The sequence below is a fragment of the Antechinus flavipes genome, chromosome 3 (assembly GCF_016432865.1).
Source record: "Antechinus flavipes isolate AdamAnt ecotype Samford, QLD, Australia chromosome 3, AdamAnt_v2, whole genome shotgun sequence".
Lineage (NCBI taxonomy): Eukaryota > Metazoa > Chordata > Mammalia > Dasyuromorphia > Dasyuridae > Antechinus > Antechinus flavipes.
The window spans coordinates 507,391,697-507,419,253 of record NC_067400.1 but is presented as its reverse complement, the minus strand read 5'-3'; the positions used below and the strand labels follow the sequence as shown (position 1 = coordinate 507,419,253).

At 35.6% G+C, this 27,557-nt stretch overlaps 1 protein-coding gene across 1 annotated transcript in view; it reads left to right on the top strand.

Moving 5' to 3' along the window:
* ALG9 (ALG9 alpha-1,2-mannosyltransferase) overlaps window positions 1-27,557 on the top strand; it is a 131,934-nt gene that overhangs the window by 41,169 nt on the left and 63,208 nt on the right. Inside the window, exons 9-13 of the mRNA XM_051986963.1 lie at window positions 5,569-5,691; window positions 8,022-8,176; window positions 13,555-13,684; window positions 14,345-14,492; window positions 25,323-25,452. Of these exons, the coding sequence (XP_051842923.1) occupies window positions 5,569-5,691; window positions 8,022-8,176; window positions 13,555-13,684; window positions 14,345-14,492; window positions 25,323-25,452 (686 nt within the window). The remainder of the gene's footprint in view (window positions 1-5,568; window positions 5,692-8,021; window positions 8,177-13,554; window positions 13,685-14,344; window positions 14,493-25,322; window positions 25,453-27,557) is intronic.

Here is a 27,557-nt window from a genome sequence, read left to right as displayed (position 1 = left end):
TTCAAACCATCCGCAGATTAATTGTCTTGGATGAGAACCTTGCCTTGTGTTCCCCAGACAAATTAAAGCCATTGGGGAGAACTGTTGCTGCTCCTCTCCTTTGCAACTCTTTATCTCTCACTCCTCTTCATTCATCTTACAGGGATGAGGGGCTTTTTTTTTTTTGCCAAAGCAAACCCCACTATATGTATGTGTGACCCAATTACATCTTATTTTCTAGCAGAGATTGGCCCCTCCATCATCTTCACTTTCACTTATCTTGAGACTCTCCTGTTTACTGATTGTTTCCATGCCCATGTCTCCCTCATCCTTCAGAAAACCCTTAGTTGAGCCATCCATCCTCGCTGGCTGTTGTCCCATATCTCTTTTTTTTAACATGGCTAAACTCTTTGAAAAAACTCTCTACAGTTGGGGCCTCTATTTTTTCTCTCACCATCTTCTTAGCTTTCTTTAGTGTGGATTTTGCCTTCAAATTGCCCTTGAAAAAACTGATCTCTACAAGGTTAACTAATGACTTGTTAATTACCAAATCTAATGACTTTTTTCCACTCTTCATCTTCATCTTTCTGAGGCTTTCGACACTGTCAGTCTCCCTTATTCTCACTTGGTATTCTCTTCTCTCAAGGTTTTTGTGATTTTATCTTGATTCTTCTCCTTCCTGTTTAACGATCCCCTCACTCCCCTGTGCTGAATCTTCAACCAAGTCATTACTCACTAATTTTGGGTGCATTCCAAAGCTCTGTTCGGGGTCTTTTCTTTTCCCTCATTTAGCAGTCTCCTTAGCTTTCATGGATTCAGTTATCATCTCTATACTGACGATTCTCAGATGTACTTATCCAGTCCTGTCCTTTCTGCTCTTGTCAACTCTCACATTTCATATTTAACATGTCCAAAACGATTAAATCCTTTATCTCACTCCCAAACCCCCCCTCATCCTGACTTCTCTATTACTTTTGAGGACTTCACTATCAGTTACTGAAGCTCCCAACCAAGGCTTCGTTCTTAGCTCCTCACTGTCTCTCACTCCTACATCTAGTTTCTTATCGAGGTCTTTCAGTTTTGCCTTTGTGACGTCTCTCACATATACCTCAATCTCCCCTCTGTTGCCTCCACTTTGATGGGGATTCTCATTTCTGGATTATTGCAGTGGTCTGCCAATTGGTCTCTTTCTCTCTCAAAGTCTCTTCCATCTTATATTCCATATTATTATTATTATTATTATTATTATTATTTTTGCTGAGGCAATTGGGGTTAAATGACTTGCCCAGGGTCACACAGTTAGAAAGTGTTAAGTGTCTGAGACCAGATTTGAACTCAGGTCCTCCTGACTTCAGGGCTGGTGCTCTATCCACTGCACCTCCTAGCTGCCCCTTTATATTCTATCTTATAATCACTTGCCAAAGTGACTTGGTGTGTCATACTCAGGTCTGACCATATCACTTCTCCAATCAATAAACTCCAGTTTCATCTTTTCACCTATAGGATCAAATATGATCCTCAGTTTGGCCTTCATAGCCTAACTTCCTTCTACCTTTCCACTATGTACTCTTTGATCCAAGTTCACACTGGTCTCTTAGCTGTTCCTTAAACAAAATAATCCATCTCTTGATTCCAGGCATTTTCTCTGGTTATTCCCCTATGTCTGCAGTATTCTTTTTCATCTTCCCTCCTGACTTCCCTGCTGAAATCTTACCTTCCATAAGAAGCCTTTTCTGAATTCCTTAATTCTGAATCTATTTTCTATTTATCCTATATGTACATTGTTTGTCCATAGTTGTTTATGTGTTTCTCCTCCATGAGATTGTAAGCTCTTCAGAGTGGGCACTTTTACCTTTCTTTGTATCTCTAGCAGTTAGCACAGTACCTTACACATAGTAGTTGCTTACTTAATACTTATTGACTGGCTGAATGTTAAATATTTATTGACTGATTGGCTGTGGTGTAAAGTCTTAAGAGTAAATATGACTAATCTTGACCCTTTAAAGGTCAAGGTCAAGGTCTTCTCCTTTTGTGAATGTGGGAGACTATAATTTGTCAAATATTGCATATGCTGCCCTAAATGGTCATTGTGTTGGTTGCAGATTACTTTTTTCTCTGTTGTTTGTGTGTGTGTGTGTGTGTGTGTGTGTGTGTGTGTGTGTGACAAAGGATGGTTCACTGGTCAAGGAATAGAAGAGAATTATATTTGGAAATAAAAGTGATGTAAAAACAAAAGAAATCAATAAAAATAAGATAAAAGAAGCTACCCCCCCCCAAAAAAAAAAAAAAAAGCAAGACAAGGAATAATATTTAATTTAGGACAACAGCTGCTCCCACTCAAGAGAGTCTGTTTCCCCTGTCCCATTGCACATTCTTGTTGCCTCCTTTGGTAGAGCCATAATATTATAGGAGTTGAAGTTTGAGAAAGGTCATGGCTTTGGGCAGTAAATGTCTCCCTCCTCCACCATATAATTTGACATTTTTGAGGGCAGTATATAGCCTGCTTTTGACTTATTTAAAGTTATTTGCCAGTAAAAGCTGTTCCAGAGACCTTTGTTAATCATTTATGTCTGATGACTTTCCACTCTTTACTGTGCAAACTTGACATTTATAAGAATGACGTGATGTCTCTTAGTACCTATGGTACTAAGTCATGGGTAATGACTTTCCTCCACCCAGCACAGCAAACATCAGAAATTACTTCTTTTCTTATCTTAGCAAACTCTTTCAAAGCTCCTATTAGGTCTTAGGAGTGGAAAGAAATTGAGGTGCTTTCTGTCAAGATGGTATGTGATTGCATGGCTTTGATTTGGTAATTCATTACAGAGAAGTTCTGTATCCAGCTCATTTTTATGGTAAACCTTGCATCAGTAAAGTCCTTGACTTAATACTGATGCAAAATCTATATGGTTCAACACTAGGCTTTCTAAGCCACAGCAGTGATACCTCTCTGGACAGAAATAAAAGTTTCTGCCTTTTTCTGTTTAAAGTGTCTTTTCAAGGCAAAGAAAACCTTCTGGGAGCAGTTTACTTAACTACTCTCTAACTACATAACCTTTGTTCTTATTTCTAAGACTGTCTTGTCTGAACCTTATTCACTCTTGGCTCATCCTCTCTTTGCTCTACACTTCAGCAAAGCAATACTTGGTTGTGTAATGTTTACAGATTGCCTGGTCATTAACTTGCTGTCTGAGTTCACAATAATGATAGCTGGCTTTAGTACTTAGTAATTTTTATTCAGGATCTCAAAGTATTGTCTAAATGGTTATAATGATATTCAACAAGAGTGGAAGATAAGCTGTGATGGGATGGAAGTAAGTCTTTCTTGAACCTTAAAGAGCTTTCTTCCTAAATATTTATTCATAGTATTTATTTAAAATTCCCATTGACTTCCAAACATATTTGCTAATACCAAAAAAGAAAAAAAAAAGATCCCTGCTATTAAGACTTCAAAAACTATTGATATTTTTTGTTTTTACATGATGTACATTTCCTAATACATCTCTTCTTCCCACTCCTTCCAGACGGCTATCCTTTATAATAAAAAATTAAAAAGAGTTTGGAAAGCCAGATCAGGAAAACCAATGCATTTATCAACCATGTCTAACAGTATTCCTTACACATAATCCCCCCATCTCACTTCTGCAAAGACAGATGGGAGATGCATTTTTATAATTCTTCTTTAGGTCCAGGCTTGATCAATATAATTCCATAGCATTAGAAACCATTGAAATTGAATTCTGTGAAATGGTAATGACTAAGTGGGTCCATCAAGGCTTACGGATCATTATAGATAATGTCCCAAGAGTGACCCTTTCCATTTGTTCTTCATGATTTTTCTTCAAAGTTACAGATTTCTGGAATTCTTTAAGAAATAAAATAGCCCTGTGAATTGAAGATAGAAGTCAGATGGGCCAGCCAAGCTGTTGGTACCTCTTTTTTTAGAGAAATGAATTAACAAAATGTTACCCCAAACCTAATGGAGTGGATTTCTACTTGAAACTTCATTCATCCATTCATCTTCCTTAGTCTGAAAGAAAAGTCATACTTAAGAAACATAAGATACCATTGTTCTCAGTGAATTCAGGCTTCCACAGGAGGCCTTAGAGGCCTTGTTCATTTGTTTGAACTGGGGCCCTTCTCTCTCTTTCCCTTCTTTTTCAAACATTTCTGACATTTTGAGTTTAGTTTCCAGTCTTATTTTGCTGTGCAAGCTGCAAAGATGTCAGGTTTTCCTGACTGCTCCTCAGCCTCCTGATTACCCTTTTAAGCGGTGCTGATTGCAGGAAATTGCTGTGGTGCGTGGTGGGTGTCACAACAGCCCAATGATTAAGACCCGCGTGTGTCATTTACTGGCTGATTGAAATAATCACAGAGAGGGGAGAAGCAGAGGGAAAATTGCTAAATGTGCAGAGGGAGCTGCCACTCTTAATCATTTTTGGCTTAAGCATCTCAAGTTGAGGAGTCAAAACTAATGAGAGTGAGATTTATGTTTTCCTCATTTTGCTTCATTCTTGATCTTCAAGGTAGCTGAGTGAAACGTAACATTGAAGATGATCCTAAGCAGGAAGAACTTTTTTTTTTTTTTGGTTTGTTTATCAGATAAGTGGCCCATAAGATCTTTGCCTTCTTCATGATAGAAAAACAAGAGCGAAGCACCTGAGAGTTGGCTGTAAGTATGACAGGATGAAACCAGGGCCAGAAGGTGAAAGCAGAGTGTTTGGTGAACTTGAGCAGCCCAGTTGAGATTTCTAATGTTTTCCTTATCTCCCAGCTTCCTGGGAAGTTTGGCTGTCTGCCATGTCCTGAAGGCATTCTCCCCACCACCACCACCACCACCACTACCACCACCACCTTCTCCTCCTCCTCCTTCTCTTCCTCCCTAATTTTCCTTTTAAAGAAATGCATTATCTCTTTCAAGATACTACCCAAGAATCACTTTCTCCAGGAAACCTTTCCTGATGCCTGCAAACTGCTGGTTCCTTCCTTCACTATCTCATATCTAACTATTTTATATTTATTTTCTCTTCATTCTGCATATATGACTTACATGTACCTGTTGGTCTCCCCTCAGAATGTGAGCTCCTTGAAGGCAGGATTATTTAATTTTTGTATCTATTTCTACTGCCTAGCATGTAGTAAGTGCTTAATAAATACTTATTGATTGATTGCAGAATGTTTTGAGAAGTTGAACAATTTACGATGGCCTGATTGCTATGATTTTATCATGTATGTATATGTCCCTATGCTTCCCAACTTGGAATTACTTGCTAAAGAACCTCAGGGCTTTCATTTTGTAAGGGTCTATGGGAGTGACTCTAGTCTGCTGTTTAAATCCTTGAGGTTCTTCACCAGTTGATCATGACTGTCACCCTTTGTCAGTTGAGGTTTAGATATCATTTATATACATACAAACACAGTTTCCATTCTTTTTTTCATGTTCTTCTTTTATTTTCCCTATTTTGTAAATTGTCAGTTACTTGAGTTAGATGACCAAGCTTTAATGAACACAGAGCAGCATATGTTAAGCTTCTGCACTACTGTTTGTGGAGTTCACCCTAACAAGGCCCTTATCTCTCTTTCTTTCAGGCACAGAACACTGGTATTTCTATTTAATTAACGGGTTTCTGAATTTCAATGTGGCCTTTGTATTGGCTCTTCTGGTCTTACCACTGACTTCCCTCATGGAGACCCTATTGCAGAGATTTCATGGTAAGTTATAGAGGTATGAAAGATTTCAGACTGCCTGGTGGCAGGAAGACTTGTGCCTTAGAAACCATTAGCCAGTCTTATAAAGAGCTACTCAGGATGATAAATTTATTGTGCAGGAAAAATAGAACTCCCTTCTTTTATTCACTGTGTTCTTAGGAGAATGGCAGGCTGGTCTGTTTTGCAGTCTTATGTTTGCAAGGCTGAACTAGACATGTACGACTTATCTGAAGATTTTCTTAATTTATTGCAAATGAAACCACATCAGTAAAAATCTGCAGAAACCCACAGTCAGGATAACCCATTAATTGCCTCAGTGACTACAAGAAGAGTCTTACATGTTCACAGTTAAGGAAGCCTAACTAGCATGCTAACCAGCTAGAGAGCAAAAGGCATTTGCAAGATCTCAGGAGAACACAAAATTTAGAGTCCTTTGTCCTATGAAGACTATGTTGTTCAAAGGGTGAAGTACATTTAATGAGCTATGCTGGAGGCAAAAATGTTGGTGAAAATAGCCTCTGCTGAATTAAAAAAAATTATTCAGTTTTCTTCATAGCTGGGGGGCTAAATTAGGAGGAGTCTAATGCTATCTTCTGGATTGCTATTAATCCTATTAATTATTGAATAAGTTTACCTAGTCATTTATTTCTGTTTCTCAACATCTGTTTTTGCAGCAGGGTCCTAACTCAGGTTATCAATTAATCAAGTGCTTCTAGCTTTCTTTACAGGTGGGTCAGATTTAAGTAGAACTCTCAAATTGGAAAGAGAATTAATTATGGATTTGTTTTCTTGATTTGCAAGGATTATGAGTGATTTTTTCCTTAGTTAGCTTTTGTTTCCATTGTGCTTATTTTTTGCATTGTAAATTACTTCTAAAGAATCCATCAAGTTAAAAATAACAGTTTACAGAGTACTTTTGCTTGGGATAGGAGAACATGAAATCAACCCCATGGAGCAAATTTACATTTTAAAAATATGTAAAATATAAAATCATATTTCAGAAATTATTATTATAGCACAAAAGAATTTTTACCTGCTGAGGTTAGATTCATTTATCCTGGGACATGTTATAACAATTGAGAAAATTTCATTTTAATAGTTAAATCTTGGCAAATATAGACTAACATTTTGCAATAATTGTGGACAAAGTTTAAAATAGCTGCTACTGTAGCTTGAGAATTTTTATCCTTGAATGGACGGTCAAAAAGAATTTATTAATCTCTCACTATATGCCAGGATCTGGGACAAAGTAAGACATAAGACAACAGTCTCTGCTCTGTCCTCAAATGGCGGAACCTATAGTCTTTGTTAAAAGTATTTATTTTGTTTTAATTTTTTATTAGTTAAAGGTATTTATATCTAAAAAACTGTAAATTATGCATTACTCAGATATGGCCTCTGATTACAGATTGGATTCTGTGGGATAAATAACAATGCAGCTTATGGTACATGAATCTAATGGACTGTAGAGGGCACTGTGTTTATTCCTGCTGCACTGCTCATTATGACTAATACAAGCACAGGAGGAGATGCTCTCACTGTGGGGTTGCAAGCTTATCACTCAGTGCTCATGTACCTAACCACAGGAACTTTCCAGCAGGGGTTTGAGCCTTAGTGATCATTAAATCCCTTTAGTACTTGCACATGCTTTCTTTTTTAAATTTTGGTTTTAGTTAGGAATTTGGAGTTGAAAGATATTGTAGGAGGGAAGGAGAAGCTTTATCAGGATTGTTTTTGTTCTTGTTTTGCAGCAAGTTACTTGTCAATAGCTGTTTGTTGGGGGTGAAATAAGTTTGATATTTTTTGGTTTAATAGGTTTGAGAATGCTGATTCCTCCACCATTTCCTTCTATTTTTAACCTGTGGTTTGTGACTCTTTATAGTTACTTGGGTGTAATAAAGAAGACTTATTGCTAAAGGAGGAAAAGTGTTACCTAGAACATATAATATTCTACTTCATATAATAACTTAAATTTCATATAATAACTTAAAAAATTTTTAACTGATGGCAGATAATCTTAGGGGCCTGTGGACATATTCCTTAATAGAAAAGGCTTTCCTTTCTCTGTCCCAGGTAGAATTCATTTTACTAACAGTCCATAAAACAATCTGGTGATGCATCCAGTCTTTTTAGAAAGCAGCAGAAAAATATCCCTTATCATATGACATTTCCTTTCATGGTTAAGAGAGATATGAATGAATTGGGCCATTTTGTTTTTTCTGCCAATGGCAGAACCAGGCCATTCCAAATCTGAAGTTGGGGGACATGAAGGTCTCAGGTGATGAATTTACTACTGCAATGAGACTACAACTGCCTCTTTTTCTTTCTTACAGTTCAGAACTTAGGCCGCCCTTATTGGCTTACCTTGTCTCCAATGTATATCTGGATTGCTATCTTCTTTGCTCAGCCTCACAAGGAGGAGAGATTTCTGTTCCCCATATACCCTCTTATATGTCTTTGTGGTGCTGTGGCTCTTTCGGCACTTCAGGTGAGTGTCAGGAAAACAGAAATCCTAAAGAGTTTCTGTTTGAGTTTCTTCATAGTTTATCATAGAAATTTTATTTATTTATTTCTAATACATGTTGCTTTATGAATCATGTTGGGAGAAAAAAAAATGAGAGCAAAAGGGAAAAACCATGGAAGAGATAAAAAAAAAAATCAGAAAAAAAAATGAACATAGCATGTGTTGATTTACATTCAGTCTCCTTAGTTTTTTTTCTGGTTGTAGATGGTATTTTCTGCCCAAAGTTTATTGGGATTGCTTTGGATCACTGAACCACTGAGAAGAACCAAGTCTTTCATAATTAATCGTCACACATTCTTGCTGTTATTGTGTACAATATATTCCTGGTTCTCCTTGCTTCACTTAGCATCAGTTCGTGTAAATCTTCCCAGGCCTTTCTAAAATCAGCTTATTCATAATTTTTTTATAGAACAGTAATATTCCATTATCTTCATATACCACAACTTGAACAGCCATTCCCCGATTGATGGGCATATACTCCTTTTCCATTTCTTTGCTACCACAAAAAGAGCTGCCACAAACATTTTTGCACATGTGAGTCTTTTCCCCTGCTTTATGATTTCCTTGGGAAAAATTTAAATTTAACAACAGATTGCAGAATTTCTATTCTAAGATAATTTTGTCTATACCTATAATTACTATATAGGTATTGTGTATGTGTGTTTGGTTAACTATTTGTTATCTTATTTGCTGATGAGTTTTTCCCACAAATAAATAACTATCCTTTTATTTCAGAACATAGACTCAGTTTACTTTAGAGACATTTTCCAAATCACTATAAGAGAATTAGATCCTAATTAAATGATGATGGATTAGCAGAATTAACTGAACACCTCTCCTTAAAACATTTGGATTAGAATGGAATTTTAGCCTATATTTTATGATTCAATTAAATAACTAGCCATTGAAGACTTTATTGATTCAGTTTCCATAGTTCTTTCTCTGGATGGGATGCCATTTTCCATCCCAAGTCTTGGATCTCCACATTGCTTAGGAGAGCTGAGTCTATCATAGTTGTTTCTGTGTACAGTGGTTCTGCTCAGTTCAGTTAGCATCAATTCATGTAAGTCTTTCCAGACTTTTCTGAAACCAGCCGGTGGCTCATCATTTCTTATAGAACAATAATATACCATTACATTCACATATCATAACTATTCAGGCATTCTCACCTGATGGACATCCATTCAATTTCCAATTCCTTGATTTTACAAAAAAAAAGAGCTGCTCCAAACATTTTTGCACATGTGGGTCCTTTCCCATCTTTTTTGGGATATAAATCAAAATATTCTTCCACTTCTGTTCATTTTAAAAAAGCATTTGAGCTGTGTCCAATATTTCATGATAGCTTCAAATTCCTGGTCTTTCTTTGGCTCTGCTTCAGATTGAGATTTAAAATTTAAAATAAAATATTTATTTTCCTTAGGGATTTTTTTAGTCTATGATATCATCATTTTGGACATGTTTTCCCCTCTGTTCTCCTTCCTTCTTTTTTTCTCCCTCTACCTCTCTGCCTCTGATTCTATTCTCTTTTCTCTTCTTCCTCCCACTTCCTTTAAAATATATATATAAATAAAACAAAAGACTCATAATATAATTGGTAGCATGCCTGTTTCAAAATAGGGAGATCTTGAAGAAATAGTATTCATGAATAATTAACAGAAATTACATGTCTTATACATGAACATGTGACTATGTCTTAATATCACTTTTGTAGTTTTTGAGTGATCTTGGGAGATAGTTAAAAGCATTTATTTCATGTCCTATCAGATGATTTCTTTCTTTTTCTTTTCCTCCCTTCCTTCCTATCCCATTCCATCTCATTTATCTATCCTGGCCTATCTTGTCAGCATGAGTTTTAGGCCAAAGATAGTGGAGCTGGAGAATTTCAAAGCAGAAAGTAATATAAAGTCGAACAACAGTCCAAATTAGAATCAATAGTTTGGTACCAATTCATATTTTTAAAAAAACAGACCACTGTGGTATGGAGGAAAAATACAATATGTTCATTAATTCAGATATTTTTTGAAAGAAAATTTTCTTAGGCCTAGAGAAATTCTTTGCATCTTCCAAACTACTGATATTACAGATATCATCGTATTTTGGAACTAGTATATAGAACAGTTTTGTAAATCTTGCTTCATTTCTTTCTTTCTTTCTTTTTTTGCTGAGGCAATTGGAGTTAAGTGACTTGCCCAGGGTCATGCAGCTAGGAAGTATTAAGCGTCTGAGGCTGGATTTGAACTCAGATCCTCCTAACTTCAGGGCCAGCACTCTAGCCACAGCCACAGCCATCTAGCTGCCCCTCTTGCTTCATTTCTTAAAAGATGGAGTATTTCCATATGTCCTTGGATCTGATAACATCAGGCCTCTTTTTATACTTTCCCACTGAGGTGGTAAATAAGTTTTTATGACATATGTCATAGGCACATATTATTTCTGTATCAATAATTTTTTTCAGTAAAAATGAGAATTTTATCTAAGTTAACTTGCTTACTTAGTGACATACCAATCAAATTACCAAAAATTATTTTACAGAGCTAGAAAACTTAATAAAATTTTTCTGGAAGAACAAAAGGTCAAAAACATCAAGGGAATTAATGAAAATAAAGAAGTTGGCCTACCTGTACCAGAACTGAAACTATAATATAAAGCAGTAATCATCAGAACTATTTGGTACTAGCTAAGAAATAGAGTGGTGGGTCAGTGAAGTACATTAGGTACACAAGACTCAGTAGTAAATTCAACCATAGCGATCTAGTGTTTGATGAACCCCCAAATCCCAACTTTTGGGACAAGAACTATTTGACAAAAATTGTTGGGAAAACTGGAAAACAGTATGGCAGAAATTACTTAAAGACCAATATAATACACTGTATACCAAGATAAGAACAAAATAACCACAAAGGGCAATACTATAAGCAGATTAGGAGAGCAAGAAGGGGAAATGTTAGGATCAAAAAAGAGAGAGAGAGCGCATTACTAAGTGTAAATGGACAGTTTTTATTATATTAAATTAAAAAGCTTTTGCACAAAGCCAATTCGATCAAAACTAGAAAGTAGAAATCTGGGAAACAATTTTTACAGCAACTATCTCTCTCTGATAAAAGCTTTCTTTCTCAAATATATAAAAAATGATTCACATTTATAAGATTACAAATCAATTTTCAGATGAAGAAATTAAAACCATTTCTAGTCATATGAAAAGATGCTCTAATTCACTATTGATCAGAGAAATGCAAATTAAGAAAACTCTGAGATACCACTACACACTTCTCAGATTGGCTAAAATGACAGGAAAAGATAGAGATGAATGTTGGAGGGATTGTGGGAAAACTGAGACTAATACATTGATGGTGGAACTGTGAACACATCCAACCATTCCGGAGAGCAATTTGGAACTATGGCCAAAGGGTTATCAAACTGCATACCCTTTGATCCAGCAGTGTTACTACTGGACTTATATCCTAAAGCGATCATAAAGGAGGGAAAGGGGGCCCACATGAGCAAAAATGTTTGTGGCAGCCTTTTTTGTAGTGGCTAGAAACTGGAAAATGAATGTATGCCCATCAATTGGAGAATGGCTGGGTAAATTATGGTATAGGAATGTTATGGAACATTATTGTTCTATAAGAAATGATCAGCAGGATGATTCTAGAGAGGCCTGGATAGACTTACATGAACTGATGCTGAGTGAAATGAGAAGAATGGGAAATCATTGTATACAGCAACAAGAAGATTATATGAAGATCAGTTCTGATGGACATGGCTCTTTCCAACAATGAGATGATTCAGGCCAGTTCCAATGATCTTGTGATTAAGAGAGTCATTTGCACCCAGAGAGAGAACAGTGGGGACTGAGTGAGGATCACAACATAGCATTTTCACTCTTTTTGTCGTTGTTTGCTTGAAATTTTATTTTCTTTCTCATTTTTCCCTTTTTGATTTGATTTTTGTTATGCAGCAAGATAATTATATAAATATGTATGCCTATATTGAATTTAACATATATTTTTATCTAAATGTTTAACATATATTGGATTACTTGCCATCTAGGGGAAGGGGTAAAAGGAAGAGGAGGAAATTGGAATACAAAGTTTTGCAAGGATTGATGTTGAAAAAGTGTCCATTTATATGTTTTGAAAATAAAAAGCTTTAATTAAAAAAAAAAGACTACAAGTCATTCCTCAGTTGCTAAGTAGTCAAAGAATATGAACAGGCAGTATCAGATGAAGAAATCAAAGCTATCTACAGTCATATGAAAAAATGCTCTAAATCACTATTGATTAGAGAAATGTAAATTAAAACGACTCTGGGGTACCACCTAATACCTTTCAGATTGGGTGAAGGAAAATAATAAATGTTAGAGGGGATGTGGGAAAATTAGGAGTATTAATGCATTGTTGGTGATCCAACTGATCCAACCATTCTGGAAAACAATTTGGAACTGTGCCCAAAGGACACAGTAATGCCACTTCTAGGTTTTTATTCCAAAGAGATTTTGAAAAGGGAATAGGGACAAGGACCTATTTATACAAAAACATTTATAGTAGCTCTTTTTGTAGTAGGAAAAAAAAATTGAGATTTGAGGGGATGCCTATAAATTGCAGAATGACAAAACAAGTATATGCTTGTAATGAAATATTACTGTGCTGTAAGAAATGACGAGCAAGCAAATTTCAGAAAAAGTTGGACTTGTACGAACTAAATGCAAAGTGAAGTGAACAGAACCAGAAAATTGTATACAGTAACAGCACTACTGCATGATGATCCACCGTGAATGACTTAGCTATTCTTAGCAATACAATGATCCAAAACATTTCCAAAGGACTCATAATGAAAAATGCTGTTCACCTCCAGAGAAAGAACTAGTAGATTCAAAATGCAGATTGAAACATATAATTTTTCACTTTGTGTTTTCATTATGGGTTCTTTTTCTTCTCTAGGTCTGTGTTTTTTTTCACTAAATGACTATATAATGATATGTTTTTCATGCTTGACAATGTATAACCTGTATCAAATTGTTTTCTGTCTCAGGGCGGGAGGAAATGAGGGAGAGAGAAAAAAGTTGGAATTCAAATTAAAAAAAAAAAATAAATGTTATAACTTCACATGTGATTTCTTAATTGGGGCGGGTGGTGGGGATAAGGGAGGAAATCTGGATTTCAAAAGTTTAAAAAAAAACAAATGTAAAAAAATTATTTAAAATTTAAAATGTAACTGGGGAGAATATTAAGTAAATAAAATTAAATGTAAAAAAAAAGAATGTTAAAAATTGTCTTTACATATAAGCCAGGAAAAATAAAATATCATTAAAATTTTTTAAATATATTTTTTTTCTCTAGAAATGTTACCACTTTGTGTTTCAACGCTATCGCTTAGAACATTACACAGTTTCTTCCAATTGGTTGGCTTTAGGGACTGTCTTCCTCTTTGGGCTGTTATCCCTGTCTCGATCTGTGGCACTATTCAGAGGTGAGTGTTCTGGAGAAGAACTTATATTGGATCCTTGAGATAGTTCATCTGAAACTTTAGTTGACTAATGATAATTTGTTATATTGCTGCTTATACTAAGAGGAATTTTCTTTCCTGGGCGAGGAGCTCTGCTAGCTATTACTTTTATGGCCAGGTTTTTTGCCTTTTGGGAGCAATTTGGCTTTATATTAATAGGAGAAAGGATTGTGAATTCTTTTTAAAGTGTTATATGATTAGTTATAAATCATTTGTCTGCACACCTCTCCTTTTTTCTTTTTCTTTTTTTTTTTTTAAGGGAATGGTATTAAATTAAGAAAGTTCCAAAATGGAAGATGCTAATATGAAACTCAGTTCTAAATTATAGAAGGAATTACAATTTTAATATAAGACATTAAAATGAGACAAGAACAACTAAACTAAAAAGGGGTTAGAGAAAGGCAAGAGAGCAAAGAATATTTAGCAAAATGAACTTAGTTGATATATACTAGGTTAACATATGACTCATGGAAGAGAGGCCTTGGCTAAACAAGTTTGCCTACTATGAACCTTCAAAATCTTTTGTTTTTCCTTGAGAAATTTCAGTAAAAATTTAAAATGCATTACAGTTTAAATTTTGAATCTTGTTTTGCAATATCTCCCCTTTTCTGATAATTATTTCAGGATATCATGGACCCCTTGATTTGTATCCTGAATTCCACAGAATTGCTACTGATCCTGCTATCCACACAGTCCCAGAAGGGAGACCAGTGAATGTCTGTGTGGGCAAAGAGTGGTACCGATATCCCAGCAGCTTTCTTCTACCTGAGAAGTAAGTTGCAACCTCCTTTCCCTATCACCCACTTCTTAAATTAGGAAGTAGAAATAACAATCCTATTTGTCTGGCTCCTTAGTTTGTTTCTTTTTTTTCTTTTTGCAACTATAGCCAAAGGCTAAAACCAATTGTCAGGTCTTTAATATATACCTGCAGACCTTTCAGCAAGAAGTGAATTATTGTATCTTCATTATTGGTCCACTGGGTTTTTCTGGAGTCAAATGCTTCTACTTGTTCTAGTTATGTCTTTGTCCTGTGTCACATGGAGTTAGGATCTGGTTTTTTGTTTTTTGTTTTCAATTTAAATGTAATTTCTTAGTCTGAACTTAAAAGCAAAACAAAATAGAGAACATTTCTATACAAAGAGAATATTCTCTGAAGAATTTTTATGTTGTTTTGAAAAATATTTAATTTAATAATATTTTAAAATTCCCATACTTTTAAAATAATATTGCTTTTATTTTCTTTCTGAACTTTATTTGTTCTCTTCTATTCATTAAAATAATGTTTTGATTATTCTTCTTGGAGGGGAGGGGAGGCATCACTATTTCTACCTCTCCTGCCCCCAAATAAAAATGGAGACAAAAGAAAAAAAAACTTATAACACGTAATAAGCAAGCAAACCAAATCTACAAAGTGATCATTTAAAAAATTTATGTCTTTTTTGCACTTTGTGTCCATTTTCTCTGTCAGGAGGGCTCCAACATATTTCATCATTTCAGTTTCCCTGGAGATTTTTGTTGGTCATTGCATTAATCAGAATGTTTAAGCCTTGGAAAGTTGTTTTTCCTTACAGTGTTGTCCTTGCGCAAATTGCCCTCCTATTTTTGCTCACTTTACTCTGTATCAGTTCATAGTCCTCAAATTCCATGAAATTATTTCTTTTATAATTTCTTATTGTGAAATTATATTCCATTACATTCATATCCCACAGTTTGTTCAGCCATTTGCTAATTGATGGACATGCCCTTAGATGCTCATCTTGTTATCTCCCTCTATCTTTCTCTCTTTTGCTTCAAATGAGAATGAGATATATCTGATACTCATTTGGTTCATCTGTTACTCACTTCTCCTACCATTTCCTCCATGTTATATATTCTCATACATCCCAGTTATGAGAAATAGCAAGTTCTACTTCTTCCTTCTTTCTTACAGTAGTATGTTATTCCATTTACCCTCAGAAAAGAACCAGTCCCCAGCACCTCTGTTTTTCTCATTTAATTGCCTCACACTTACCTTTGAAGGCATTATGGTTCTCAAGGGACATATGTCTTTTCTTCCTACTAAATAGCATTTTATAATATGTCTCCTCCAAATGGCTCAAATATATTTACTTTCCTTGGTTTTTGTTGATTCTTGTACTTGTTTTTCAAAGTTACTAGTTGCTTGCATTATTTTTTCTTTGAAGTGGGAGTTCTGGATTTTGACTAAGACATTCTGGGGAGTTTTCCTTTTGAGTTGTACTTTAGAAGATGATTGTTAGGTTATTTTATTTTCGTTTTGACATTTGGCTATAGTAGCTCAGGATAATTTTCACTTCATTTCTTATAGTATAATGTCCAGGCTTTGTTTTCAAGGAGGCAAGGTATTCTTAAATTATCACATCTTGAAATCTTTTCTGTGTCTTGTTTTTTCATATTTTTTATTATTTCAATTTTTTTTTCAAACTTTTGATCCAATATTTCTTGCTTTCTCACCGAGTCATTGCTTTCTATTTGGAGTTTTTTGGTTTTCAGGCAGTTTGTTACTGAGGTAAACTACTTATTTTCTGTCCAGATCTTTCCCCTAGAACTTTTATTTTTTATCTCTTCATTTCTTCTAGACATTTATGTAGTTTTTATAGAAATTTTATTTTTTCTTTTAAGTCCCCGTTTGTAATTATTAGGGAATTTTTTTCACCTTCTTGGCTTGATTTTTAGGGACTTCTAGATCTACATTTTTTTTTTTTAAATATGGTCAGTATGTTGTTTGACTTACTTTCTAGATTGAATTCCTGAATTGGGTCTTTGTGCTAGGTCCAGGCTTCACCCTTTGCTATTCTTTTGAGTGGAGTGATCAGAGCTGCTTGGTCTTATCCTGAGTCTCCTGGATTCTTGAACTGACCCTTCATCTCCCCAGATTAACCATTATTCAGTCTGGTGTAAATTTCAAGTTTTTGCTGACTTTTAAGTTGTGGGAGCTAGGTGTTCTGTCTCCATTCAGTCTGATTTTTGGTTAGAATTCCAAGGTTAGGACCTTGTAAAAACAGATTAGACCTGCATAGAACCTTCTTGATAGTAAATTTTATATGGTTTTTATTTCTGTACTTAGGTCGAACATAATCAGTCCTATAAAGGGCCTAGTAACGTCAGGTCTGAGCAGCTTTACTTCTTTGATTGATGTGAAGCGATTTGTATACTTTTGGAAATTGTGACGTGGTCTTATTAACACTCCATTCTTCTGTCTTTATTGTGTGTGATTAAAAAGTAATTATGCTTTTTTGCTAAAACTGCTAATGTTACCAAGTCATATTAGGGCAAAAAAAGAAATGTGAATAAAGGAAGTCTGAGTCATATAACTCTTTTTTTTTTTTTTGAGTACTATTTCCAGAACTTTTACCAGCTGATATCCTATTTTTGATTATACTCAGTAGACATGGCATAATAGAAAGATTCAGAACTTAAAGAATCTGGAAACCTGAGTTCAAATCCCAGATCTGACACTTACATGCTCTGTGATCATGGACAGTTTACTGATTTCTGAGCTTCATTTTTGTTATGTATTAAAAAAAAAAAAAGAAATAATAGAATTTGAATATTTATGGATGCTACTTATCTCAATGAGTTCTTGTAAGGGAAACATTTTATTAAAATGCTGTATAAATGAGAGCTATTACTGTTAGTCATTCAGTTAATTAATTAAAAGTCCTTTTGAGGAGCAGTTAGAAGCAAAGCACTGGACTTATCTTTAATGGAGTAGTCTGCATGTTTACCTTTCCTTTAGAATGGGAGCCCTTTTAATGAAGAAGGCCTGGGTTGGATTTTGGGTTTTTTTGCCTTTTTTTTCATGGCCAGTATTTAAGCAGTGCCTGGTACATAGTAAGTGTTTATTAAATGCCTATAGAATTTTAGTCTTCTAGTTATTTAATGAATTTGCTTTGTTATTGACCTGTGTTCTTTGTCCTAGTCTATGATAAGAAATAAGTGCATTTTTAGGAACTCCTGCTGCTAATGTGGTTATTCAAAATTTCTAAGACTAAATTTTTTCACTGATAGATCTTAGGTACATGGAATTAAGAATATGATGATTAATTTGCAAATTTTATTCATGAGATTCAGTGGAATATGTTAAGAAAATGATCTTGAGATCTTAAAGTAAGTGGCTCCGAGTTGACTTGTGATGTATCTTTTTGCAGTGATACTAGATCTTGGGGTTTTATTAGGGATTTCAGAGTTCATCTTGTCAAATCTGATGCATTTATCCTTTCTGCAGTACTTTGGGCAAAAAGATCCATTCCTTGGTCATCCATCCTCCCTTACAGAGATATGGAAATTATTACCTCCCCTTGCAACTCATTCCGTTTTTTTTTTTTTTTTTAACAACTCTAATTGTTAGCAGTTTTTCTCTATATTGAGCCAAAACCTTCCTTCCTTTAGCTTTCAGCCAGTCATGAGATCCTTCCCTACAGAGCCAAATAAAAACACATCTAATTAATGCTTTTTCTACATGACAGCCTTTCAAACATTTGAAGACAGCTCTTCTCTTAGCTAAATAAAATCACCAGTCATGGATGCCAGAGATCTTAGTGGTCATCTAGTCCAGCTCTTAACTAAACAGTCCTCTCTGCTTGTTCAGCTTGCACTTGAAGACCTCTAGTGTTGAAATGATAAACAGCAGATCTAGATCATCAAGACCTAAGTTCAACTTCTGCCTTAGTAGCCAGCTTACTAGCTGTATGGATCACGTAATTTCTCTGTGCCTCAGTTTCCTCATCCTTAAAATTAGACTTAAAGATCTCTAAGGTTGTTTTCAGCTCTGCTTTCTGTGATCCCATTATGACCCATGATCTCCTGAAGCAGTCTGTTCTACTTATGGACTATGCTGACTATTAGGAAATATTAACATCTGCCTCTCTTAAGTTTTCACACATTGCTTCTATAATTTTGTCCTTTGAAGCAACAAATCTAATCTCTTTTCCATATGACAGTGAAGTAATCAATCAACAAGTTTCTACTAAGCATCTGCTGTATGCTAGGTACTTTGAAAGGTAATAGAGATTCTAAAATAAATATAAATGAGGCCCTGTCTTCCAGGGATTTACATTCTAATGAAAATTTACATCTTATCCATATACTTATAAAATGGATCCAAAATGATGAGGGTGCAGTTGGCATAGTAGCTTGGGAGACTCAGGAAAGGCTTCCTATAGAAGTTACCTTAGCTGAATCTTACAAGGTATTAGAGATTCCGAGAAGTGGAGGTGAAAAAAGAAGTCTGGGTATGAGGAAAAGCCAGTGGAAAAAGGCCATGAAAACAGGAAATTGAATGCCATTATGAGGAACAGTAAAAAGAACAGTTTGATTGGACCATAGAGTGTATGAAAAAAAGTGATATCTTTGATGCAAATGACTATCTTCGGCAATGAGAGGATCCAAATCTGTTCCAATTGATCAATGATGAACAGAACCAGCTATACCCAGTGAAAGAATATTAGGAAATGAGTGTGGACCACAACATAGCATTTGTACTCTTTCTGTTGTTGTTTGTTTGCATTTTTGTTTTTCTTCCCAGGTTATTTTTACCTTCTTTCTAAATCCGATTTTTCTTGTGCAACAAGATAACTGTATAAATATGTGTGTGTGTATATATAGTATTTTATATATACTTTAATATGTTTTACATGTATGAGACTGCCTGCCATCTAGGGGAGGTGGTGGAGGAAAGGAAGGGAAAAGTTAGAACAGAAGTTTTTGTAAGAGTCAGTGTTGAAAAATTACCCATGCATGTTTTGCCATAAAAAGCTATAATAATAATAATTTTTTTAAAAAGAGATTTTAAAAAAGTAATATCTACTAAGGCTGAAAAGATGAGTTGCAGCCAGACTTTAAATGTGAAAGACTTTAAATGCTCTGAAATAATAGATAGTCTATTGAGTGTAAAGGGTGAAATGGTCAGATCTGTGGTTTAGGAAAATCATTTTAGTGGCTCTTTGAAGGATGTAGTGGGGTTTGGAGAGACTTGAACCAAGGAGGTCAATTAGGAGGCTATTGCAGTAGTCTAAGGGAGAGTTAATGAGAGTCTGAATTAGTGTGGTTGCTATGTGGGTAGAAAGAACGGAATAGACTTAAGAGATATTATGGAGGTGGAATAGATGGGACTTGGCAACTAATTGGATATGTGAGATGAGAGAGAATATGGAATCGAGTGATATTGAGGTTGCAAATCTGAATGACTGTAAGAATAGTGGTGCCCTTGATGGCAATGGGAAAGTTTGGGAGAGAAGTGAGTTTGGATAGAAAGAAAGCATTCTGGATTAGAGATGTTCAATTTGAGATACCTATGGGACATACAGTTGTTCAGTAGGCATTTGGTGATACAAAAGCTTAGTAGTATAAAATATGGTACATGTACATATAAGAATGATATTGATCCCATATAAAAACTATATAAATTGCTAGGCATGAAAATTAGAATCTGAATGAATTTAAAGGAACTTAGAAAACTAGTTTGATATATAGCAGCTTTTTTGGTTTTGTTTTGTTTTATTAAAGCTTTTTATTTTTCAAAACATCATATGCATGGATAATTCTTCAACATTAACCCTTGCAGAAGCTTGTATTCCAATTCCCCCCATCCTTTATCCCCTCTCCCAAATGGCAAGTAGTCCAATATATGTTAAACATTGTAGGAATATGTTAAATCCAATATATTATAGCAGCTTTTTAAAAGGTACTTGTATCTATAGAGAACTTTAAAGAATTAACTTCTTTTTTTCAGTTAAAAATATAATAGCTAAATTCTTTATAATTTTCATTTTATTTTTTACTTAATATTTATATTCCATAGCCATAAAGTCATACCATTAACTATAAATTATAGAAAGGTAATAAGATTCATAAATAAAGGGTTTTGAAAAAAAAAGCTTAGTATATATAGATATGAAAATTATCTGCATAGAAATGATAATGAAACCCATGGGAGTTGATGAAGCCACTAAGTGAGAGAATGCAAATGGAAAAGGGGACACAGAACAATCCTTCAAGAAGATAGTTGATACTTTATCATGTCCTCTCTAATTCTTTTCTTCTGTATATTAAACAGTATCTATTTTTTACATTGATTCTGATTTGGCTTTTTTCTAGTCTCTTACCATCCTGGTCACTTTTCTTTAGATATAATATAAATTGTGAGTCTCAATCTGAAAATACAGTGCCCAGAGTTGATCACAGTACTCTAAATGTGATCTGACCAAGAAGGAATACACTCAGATTATTACCTCCCTTTTTCTGAATACCATTCTCTTAATGCAGTATAGTATTTGCTTAGCATTATTGATTGTCATGTCAAATTGTTGACATATCTTATAATACATTAAAACCCACAGATCTTTTTTTGATAAGATTGTTGAGCCATGCCTTTTTATGTAGGTGAATTTTTGAACTCAAATGTAGTTTACATTCATTCATTTAAATTTTTTGGTTCTCCATGAAGGTTCCCTTCACATTTGATACATTCCATGCATTCTTTCAAGTTATTAATAAAAATGTTGCATAAAACTGTATCAGCAGCAGAATTCTGGGTTATTCTAGTAGAGACTTCCCTCCAAGTTTGTAACGATCTGTTAATCATTCCCTTTTGGTTCTAGTCCTCAGTTCAAACCTACCTCCCAGAAGCTTTTTCAATATCTTTCTGAAATCACTTATATTATGTTTATAGCATTTTTTTGATATATCAGTCTAGTATACTTTAAAAAATTAATTGCACATGGCTTCTTAATAAACCCACATTAACTTTGACTAGTCATTGCTTTTCTTCCTAACTATTCACAAACCATGTCTTTGATCATATGTTCTAAATTTTTTTGAAGAATCAAAAGTTACATTCACCAGTCTATATCTTGAAACCCTACCTTCCTTTTTTGAAATTAGAACAATATTTAGCCAGCCTCAGTCCTCTAGCACCTCTCTTCTACCCCTTGACAGCTTAATATAAATTTGTGTATGTGCTCTGATGTTCTCTGGCTCCCTTGGAGGAGGAGGAAATGGTAAATCTTGCCCTATCCCTGTCATCTGCTCTGGAAAAAAATTGCTACTACAAGGCTTGACTGGTGTGTCTCCTCCCCCAAATAGAATCTGTGGATCTTGGGGCCAAGGCTCAATTCTGGTGACCGGCCCTTTAAATGTCCATCTCAAACTGTGGCTCCTCATGGCTTCTCGGCTTGTCCTCATGGCTATTTGGGGAAGTGGTTCGGATTTATCCTGGGGGAGGGAGGGGGAGAATGACACGGACTGATGACTCCAGGATTGGTGGGCGGAGGCCTGTGTTTTGGCCATGGGAGAGTTATGATATTCCATCAAAAATTTTCAGATATAGATGGTCCTGGTGCCTCCAGGGTGGTGCTGTGATCTCCAATGGCAGCTGTGAACCATCGCTGAGTGCCCCTGGCGGGTGGCCGGGATTGCCCGGCTCGGGGTCTGGCCATAGATCCCGCCCACAGACATAGTCTTGGCCTCACTGCAGCCGCCGACCCGGGTCGGGATGGATCACTTCACAGAAGCTCCATCCTCACTGTCCTGAGATCCTTATTAGTTCTGTGAGGGACAGCTTGGCCTGGGATGTGCTCATTTGTGCTCATAGAATGAAGTCTTGGAATGCCTGCCTTTTCTCACCCTCACACTCCTCTTTGGGTTCAAGTGTGTACAGGCCAGTTGTGTAAGGAGCAACAGCTGAAGACCCTCTAAAATGCCCTCAGGTTTTGCCTGGAAAGCTGGGTGTGAGTAGTGTTGTCATCCACACAGCCTCGTAGAGAAGGTTCCACCCCCATTCTCTCTTCTGTCCATTCAGTCTCTGCTTGCAACACATCCTTTTCAGGCAGCGGACCTGTCCTCCTCACCTACCTCCTCCATCGATGACCAGCATTAGTCCAGTGTTCTGGTGATTTCCTATGTCTGCTAACAACTATTTTGTGGGGAGAGTAATTCACTGCTTTGAGTGGCAGGGAGCTTTTTTGCTGCAAGAATAGCTGCATCCTCCTCAGTCCTATCCCAGCAGTCAGTCAGGACATCCATGAGCCACTTCCTATCTTTGAGTCCCATAAGGGCCTGTTGAAGTGACTGTAGAAAGCTAAGTGTTCTAATTCAGTGCCTGCCATGGGTCAGGCATTTTGCTAAACAGTGGGTATATAGTTAGAAAAAGAAAGACAGCTCCTGCCCTTAAAAAGTGGAATCTAGTCAGGAATAACATAAAAGAGGAATCTGGAAAGGAGAGGGACATCAGAGGGTAGCTGGCATGAGAACATCATACTCCAAGGAGGGCAAACCAAGCACAGTTGCTGATGGAAAGTGGACAGAATATTGGATGTCTGAGACCTACTAGCCATTTTTAATTCTGCAGCCAGACTGAAGATTGTTTTACTTTCTTATCATGATCCATTATTATCTTCTTGGCACTCCAAGCAAGTTGTTCCTTATACCAGTGAAATCACAGGTCTCATTTCTCACTCTAGCTTTCTTTTCTTCTCTACAACAAACCTAAAGTTGGCAAGGTTACTTTTAAATTTTTTACTTTAGTAGTAAGTTTCTCCTTATTAATCATAGGAAGATCTGGAATAGTATTTGCCCTGATTACTGCCCTAATGGTACTGCTGCCATCTTTTGAACCATGAAATGATCATTAAGATAATAGGAAAGTTTGTTAACTATTTAGCTATTACATGATAAAAGTATTCCAGCAGATGTTCAGTATGTTGAAGTCCTCTACAGTTATATCTTCACTATTATATTATGTACCCTTGTTAGACCAATGGCATTTTTTCAAATTCATTATCCATTTCTTCCTCCTGATTAAGTGTCCTTTTTATACTCCCACTAACAGTGTCTTCTGTTTCTTTTTTCCATTGATCCTTACCCAAATGTTCTATCACATTTTCCTTCCAGTTTGTATATTTCTGTAAAGTATTCTGTTTTCTTAAATAAACAGAACTATAATTCCTTTTAATCTTTTGCATATATACATTGGAAGAGAGACTTTTCTCTTTAAGAGTTCGTTATACCAATGAAATTCCAATTCAAAGAAACAAGTACCAGTGAAACTTACAAAGTTGGATCTACTCTCTCGAATTAAGAATTCAAGTTCTATTTGCCTATGCTATGATCATTTATGTTTGATTATGTATTCATGTCACTATACTTTTTTCCCTCAATAGTATTTTATTTCTCCAAATATATGTAAAGATAGTTTTTAACATTCTTTTTTTCCCCTGAGGCAATTGGGGTTAAGTGACTTGCCCAGGGTCACATAGCTAGGAAGTGTTAAGGGTCTGAGGTCAGATTTGAACTCAGGTTCCTCCTGACTTCACAGCTGGCACTCTATCCAATGTGCCACCTAGCTGACCCTTTAATATTCATTTTTGTAAGATTTTGTGTTCCAGATTTTTTTCCTCCCTCCCTCCCTGACCTTCCCCCTCCCCAAAACAGCAAGCAATCTGATGTACATGTACAATCCTTTTAAACATATTTCCATATTTGTCATGTTGTGCAGAAAAAACCATTAGAAAAAAAAAAGCAAACAAAAAAGTGAAAATATTATCTTTTGATCCACATTCAGTCTCCATAGTTCCCTCTCTCTGAATACAAATGCCATTTTCCATCCCAGGTCTGTTGGAATTGTCTCGGATCACCGCATTGCTGAGAAGAGCTAGGTCTGTCATAGTTGATCACATAATCTTGCTGTTACTATGTACAATATTCTCCTGGTTCTCCTAACTTCACTCAGCTTCAGTTGATGCAAGTCTTTCTGGGATTTTCTGAAATTGGCCTGCTCATCATTTCTTACAGAATAATAATATTCTATTACATTCTTATAACATAATTTACTCAGCCATTCCCCAATTGATGGGCATCTAAATCAATTTCTAGTTTCTTGTCATTACAAAAAAAAAGCTGCTACAAGCCTTTTTGTACATGTGGGTCCTTTTCCCTTTTTTATGATCTCTTTGGGATACAGATCCAACAGAGACACTGGTCAATCAAAGTGTATGCACAGTTTTATAGCCCTTTGAGCCTAGTCCCAAGTTGCTCCCCAGAATTGTTGGATCATTTCACAACTCCACCAACAGTGCATTAGTGTCTCAGTTTTCCCACATCCCCTCCAACATTTATTATTGTCTTTTCCTGTAATCTTACCTAATCTGAGAGGTATAAAGTAGTATCTCAGAGCTGTCTTAATTTGCATTTCTTTAATCAATGGTGATTTGGAGCAATTTTTAAAATGATTATAAATGACTTTAATTTTTTCATCTGAAAATTGTCCATCCATATATCCTTTGCATGTTCCTATTCCTTAAACATTCCTTAGATAGCATGATGATTTCACATCCTTTCACTCACTTCACCCCCAATCCCATCTTATTTGGATGTGTTCCAGGTAATTCTTTTAAACTGTGTTATTCAGAATTGGGCATGACCCATATATGGTCTGATCATTACTGAATATGGCAGAAATGATTATTTTCACCAAGTACTATCTTTTTACTTGGTTCTTTTTGCTTGCTTAAAGTAAATTTTGTAATGTGTTTCCCTTATGTTCTCCTTATTATTATTTTTTTTTTTCTATTTGTGTTCCTGGCAGCTGGCAACTCCAGTTCATTCCATCCGAGTTCAGGGGCCAGTTGCCGAAACCTTTTGCCCAGGGACCAATGGCCACACGGATTGTTCCCACTGATATGAATGACCAGAACCAAGAAGAAACATCCAGATATGTAAGGGCAACATTTTTCTTTTATTTCTTTGAAAGGAGTTGGACTCCTAAATTTAAAGTGTTTATGAAATGGGGATTTCTAAGCATGCAGGCTTACACCAAGAAACCTCTATTGTATAAACATCATTACTTTGTTTTTGAATTATCTTGTTCCTCAGTTTGTTCTTTGTAAAATATACAGCCTAATCTTCATCCCTCAGTTGAGTAAGCCTGTACATACTTTTTTTTTCTTTTTGAAGCAATGTTTTACTTATTTTGAATTCTGAAACTCTTTATTTCATCCCTATGCCTACTTGAGACTTGAGACCTTTAGATTAATTCTGCTTTTGACTTACTATCATTCTTTGGTTTGGGGAGATCAAATAACAATTGAATATTGTTTTCATGGGGGCTGCTCTGGGACACTTAAACTTCTTATCTTGATTCAAGATAGGCATCCATGTTTAATTTATTTCTCTTTGGACATGTTGACATCTGATACTTTTTAAAGTTCAAGTACCAAAAGAGATAAAAAGAGCAAAAAACACTTTTCTTGGATCCCAGCAAAAAGGAAAAAAAATATTTTATAGGATTATTAGAAAGCATATATTTTGGCAACTGGTCTGTTGTAAAAGCATTGCATAGCCTAAATGTCAAAATGTTTCTGTTAAGTTTCTGAGTGTATTTGTGGGAATGTTAAAATTCTGGCATTTCCAATTCTCCAACTAAGAAAGCCTGCTGCCTTATCTTATGTCTTCTGTTTTGGAAGTGGATATTCTTACACAAAACCCTCATATATCCTGAAGAGGGAGACCTTCATCAGCTTGTGAAAGTGGTCATTTTTAATTCATGGGCCTGAGACACAATTTTTATCGCTGGATTATGCACCATCACCAGAAGGTTTACTGTTAAAAAAGATACCTCCAAAAGCTGTCTTCCTTTGGCTTCAGTTTATGAAACCTCTTACTGTAAGGTAGATTATTAATATGGGCCAGAACTCTGAACTTGAAACAAAGATTTCTACAAGGTACTAAGTGGAATTGATGAGACAATGGTTATCTGATTTAACATGGTGCTTAACAATTCTCTAAGTTCAGTATGATTGATTTAATCTTACCACAAATAATGGTTTCCTAGTTATATAATGATTGGTTTATACTCAGTATGGAGTATATAAGCAGGGACTGAGAGCCACAGAGTAGAAGCCAAGGAGGCAGAGATTCATTTCCACCTTCAGTCAGTCTTCTGGTGGCAGATACTCCTCCTGCATTTCTCCACTAAGACCAAGGTCGGTCTGAAAGACTCTCCAGAAAGCTGCCCAGCCCCAAGAAAGAGATAATAAAGGATTTGGACTTTAACACCTGGCTATTCTTGTGGTGATTACTGAATTGAAATGAAATCTGCTTCCAGAGACCCCAAGGAAACTGAACAAAAGAACATTACAGATTATTTGTATCTTGGCATAAGAGGTGGCATGGAATAATGGAGAGAGCCCTCAATTTAGAGTCAGAAAATAGTTTCAAATCTTGGCTTGCTACCTGTTTAGCTTTGAGCAAATTAAATGATTTTTCTGGGTCTCAATTTTTTTCATCTATGAAATAAAGGAATTAAACTAGATAATTTCTAGGCCCCTTCCAGCTAAAACTATGTCCTATGATTCAGAGTTCATCAGATTCTTTCTAAAGATCAGATTTTGTGGTTAAAACAAATCAGTGATTAATTTAATATGAAGATGTTAAATTTTCAAAACCCATTGGACTTCTTCCTTTGGAAGATTTAACACTAGGAAACATAGTAGGAAAGTCTCTTTACAGATTTTTAAAGTATACGGACACAAGGGATTTTTTTGGGTGACATACTTCCAAAGCATGTATTTTAAAATGTCCTGCTGGGGATGAATACAGAGAGGCTTGGAGAGACTTACATGAACTGATGCTAAGTGAAATGAGCAGAACCAGGAGATCATTATACACTTCGACAACGATATTGTATGAGGATGTATTCTGATGGAAGTGGATTTCTTTGACAAAGAGACCTGAGTTTCAATTGATAAATGATGGACAGAAGCAGCTACACCCAAAGAAAGAACACTGGGAAACGAATGTGAACTATTTGCATTTTTGTTTT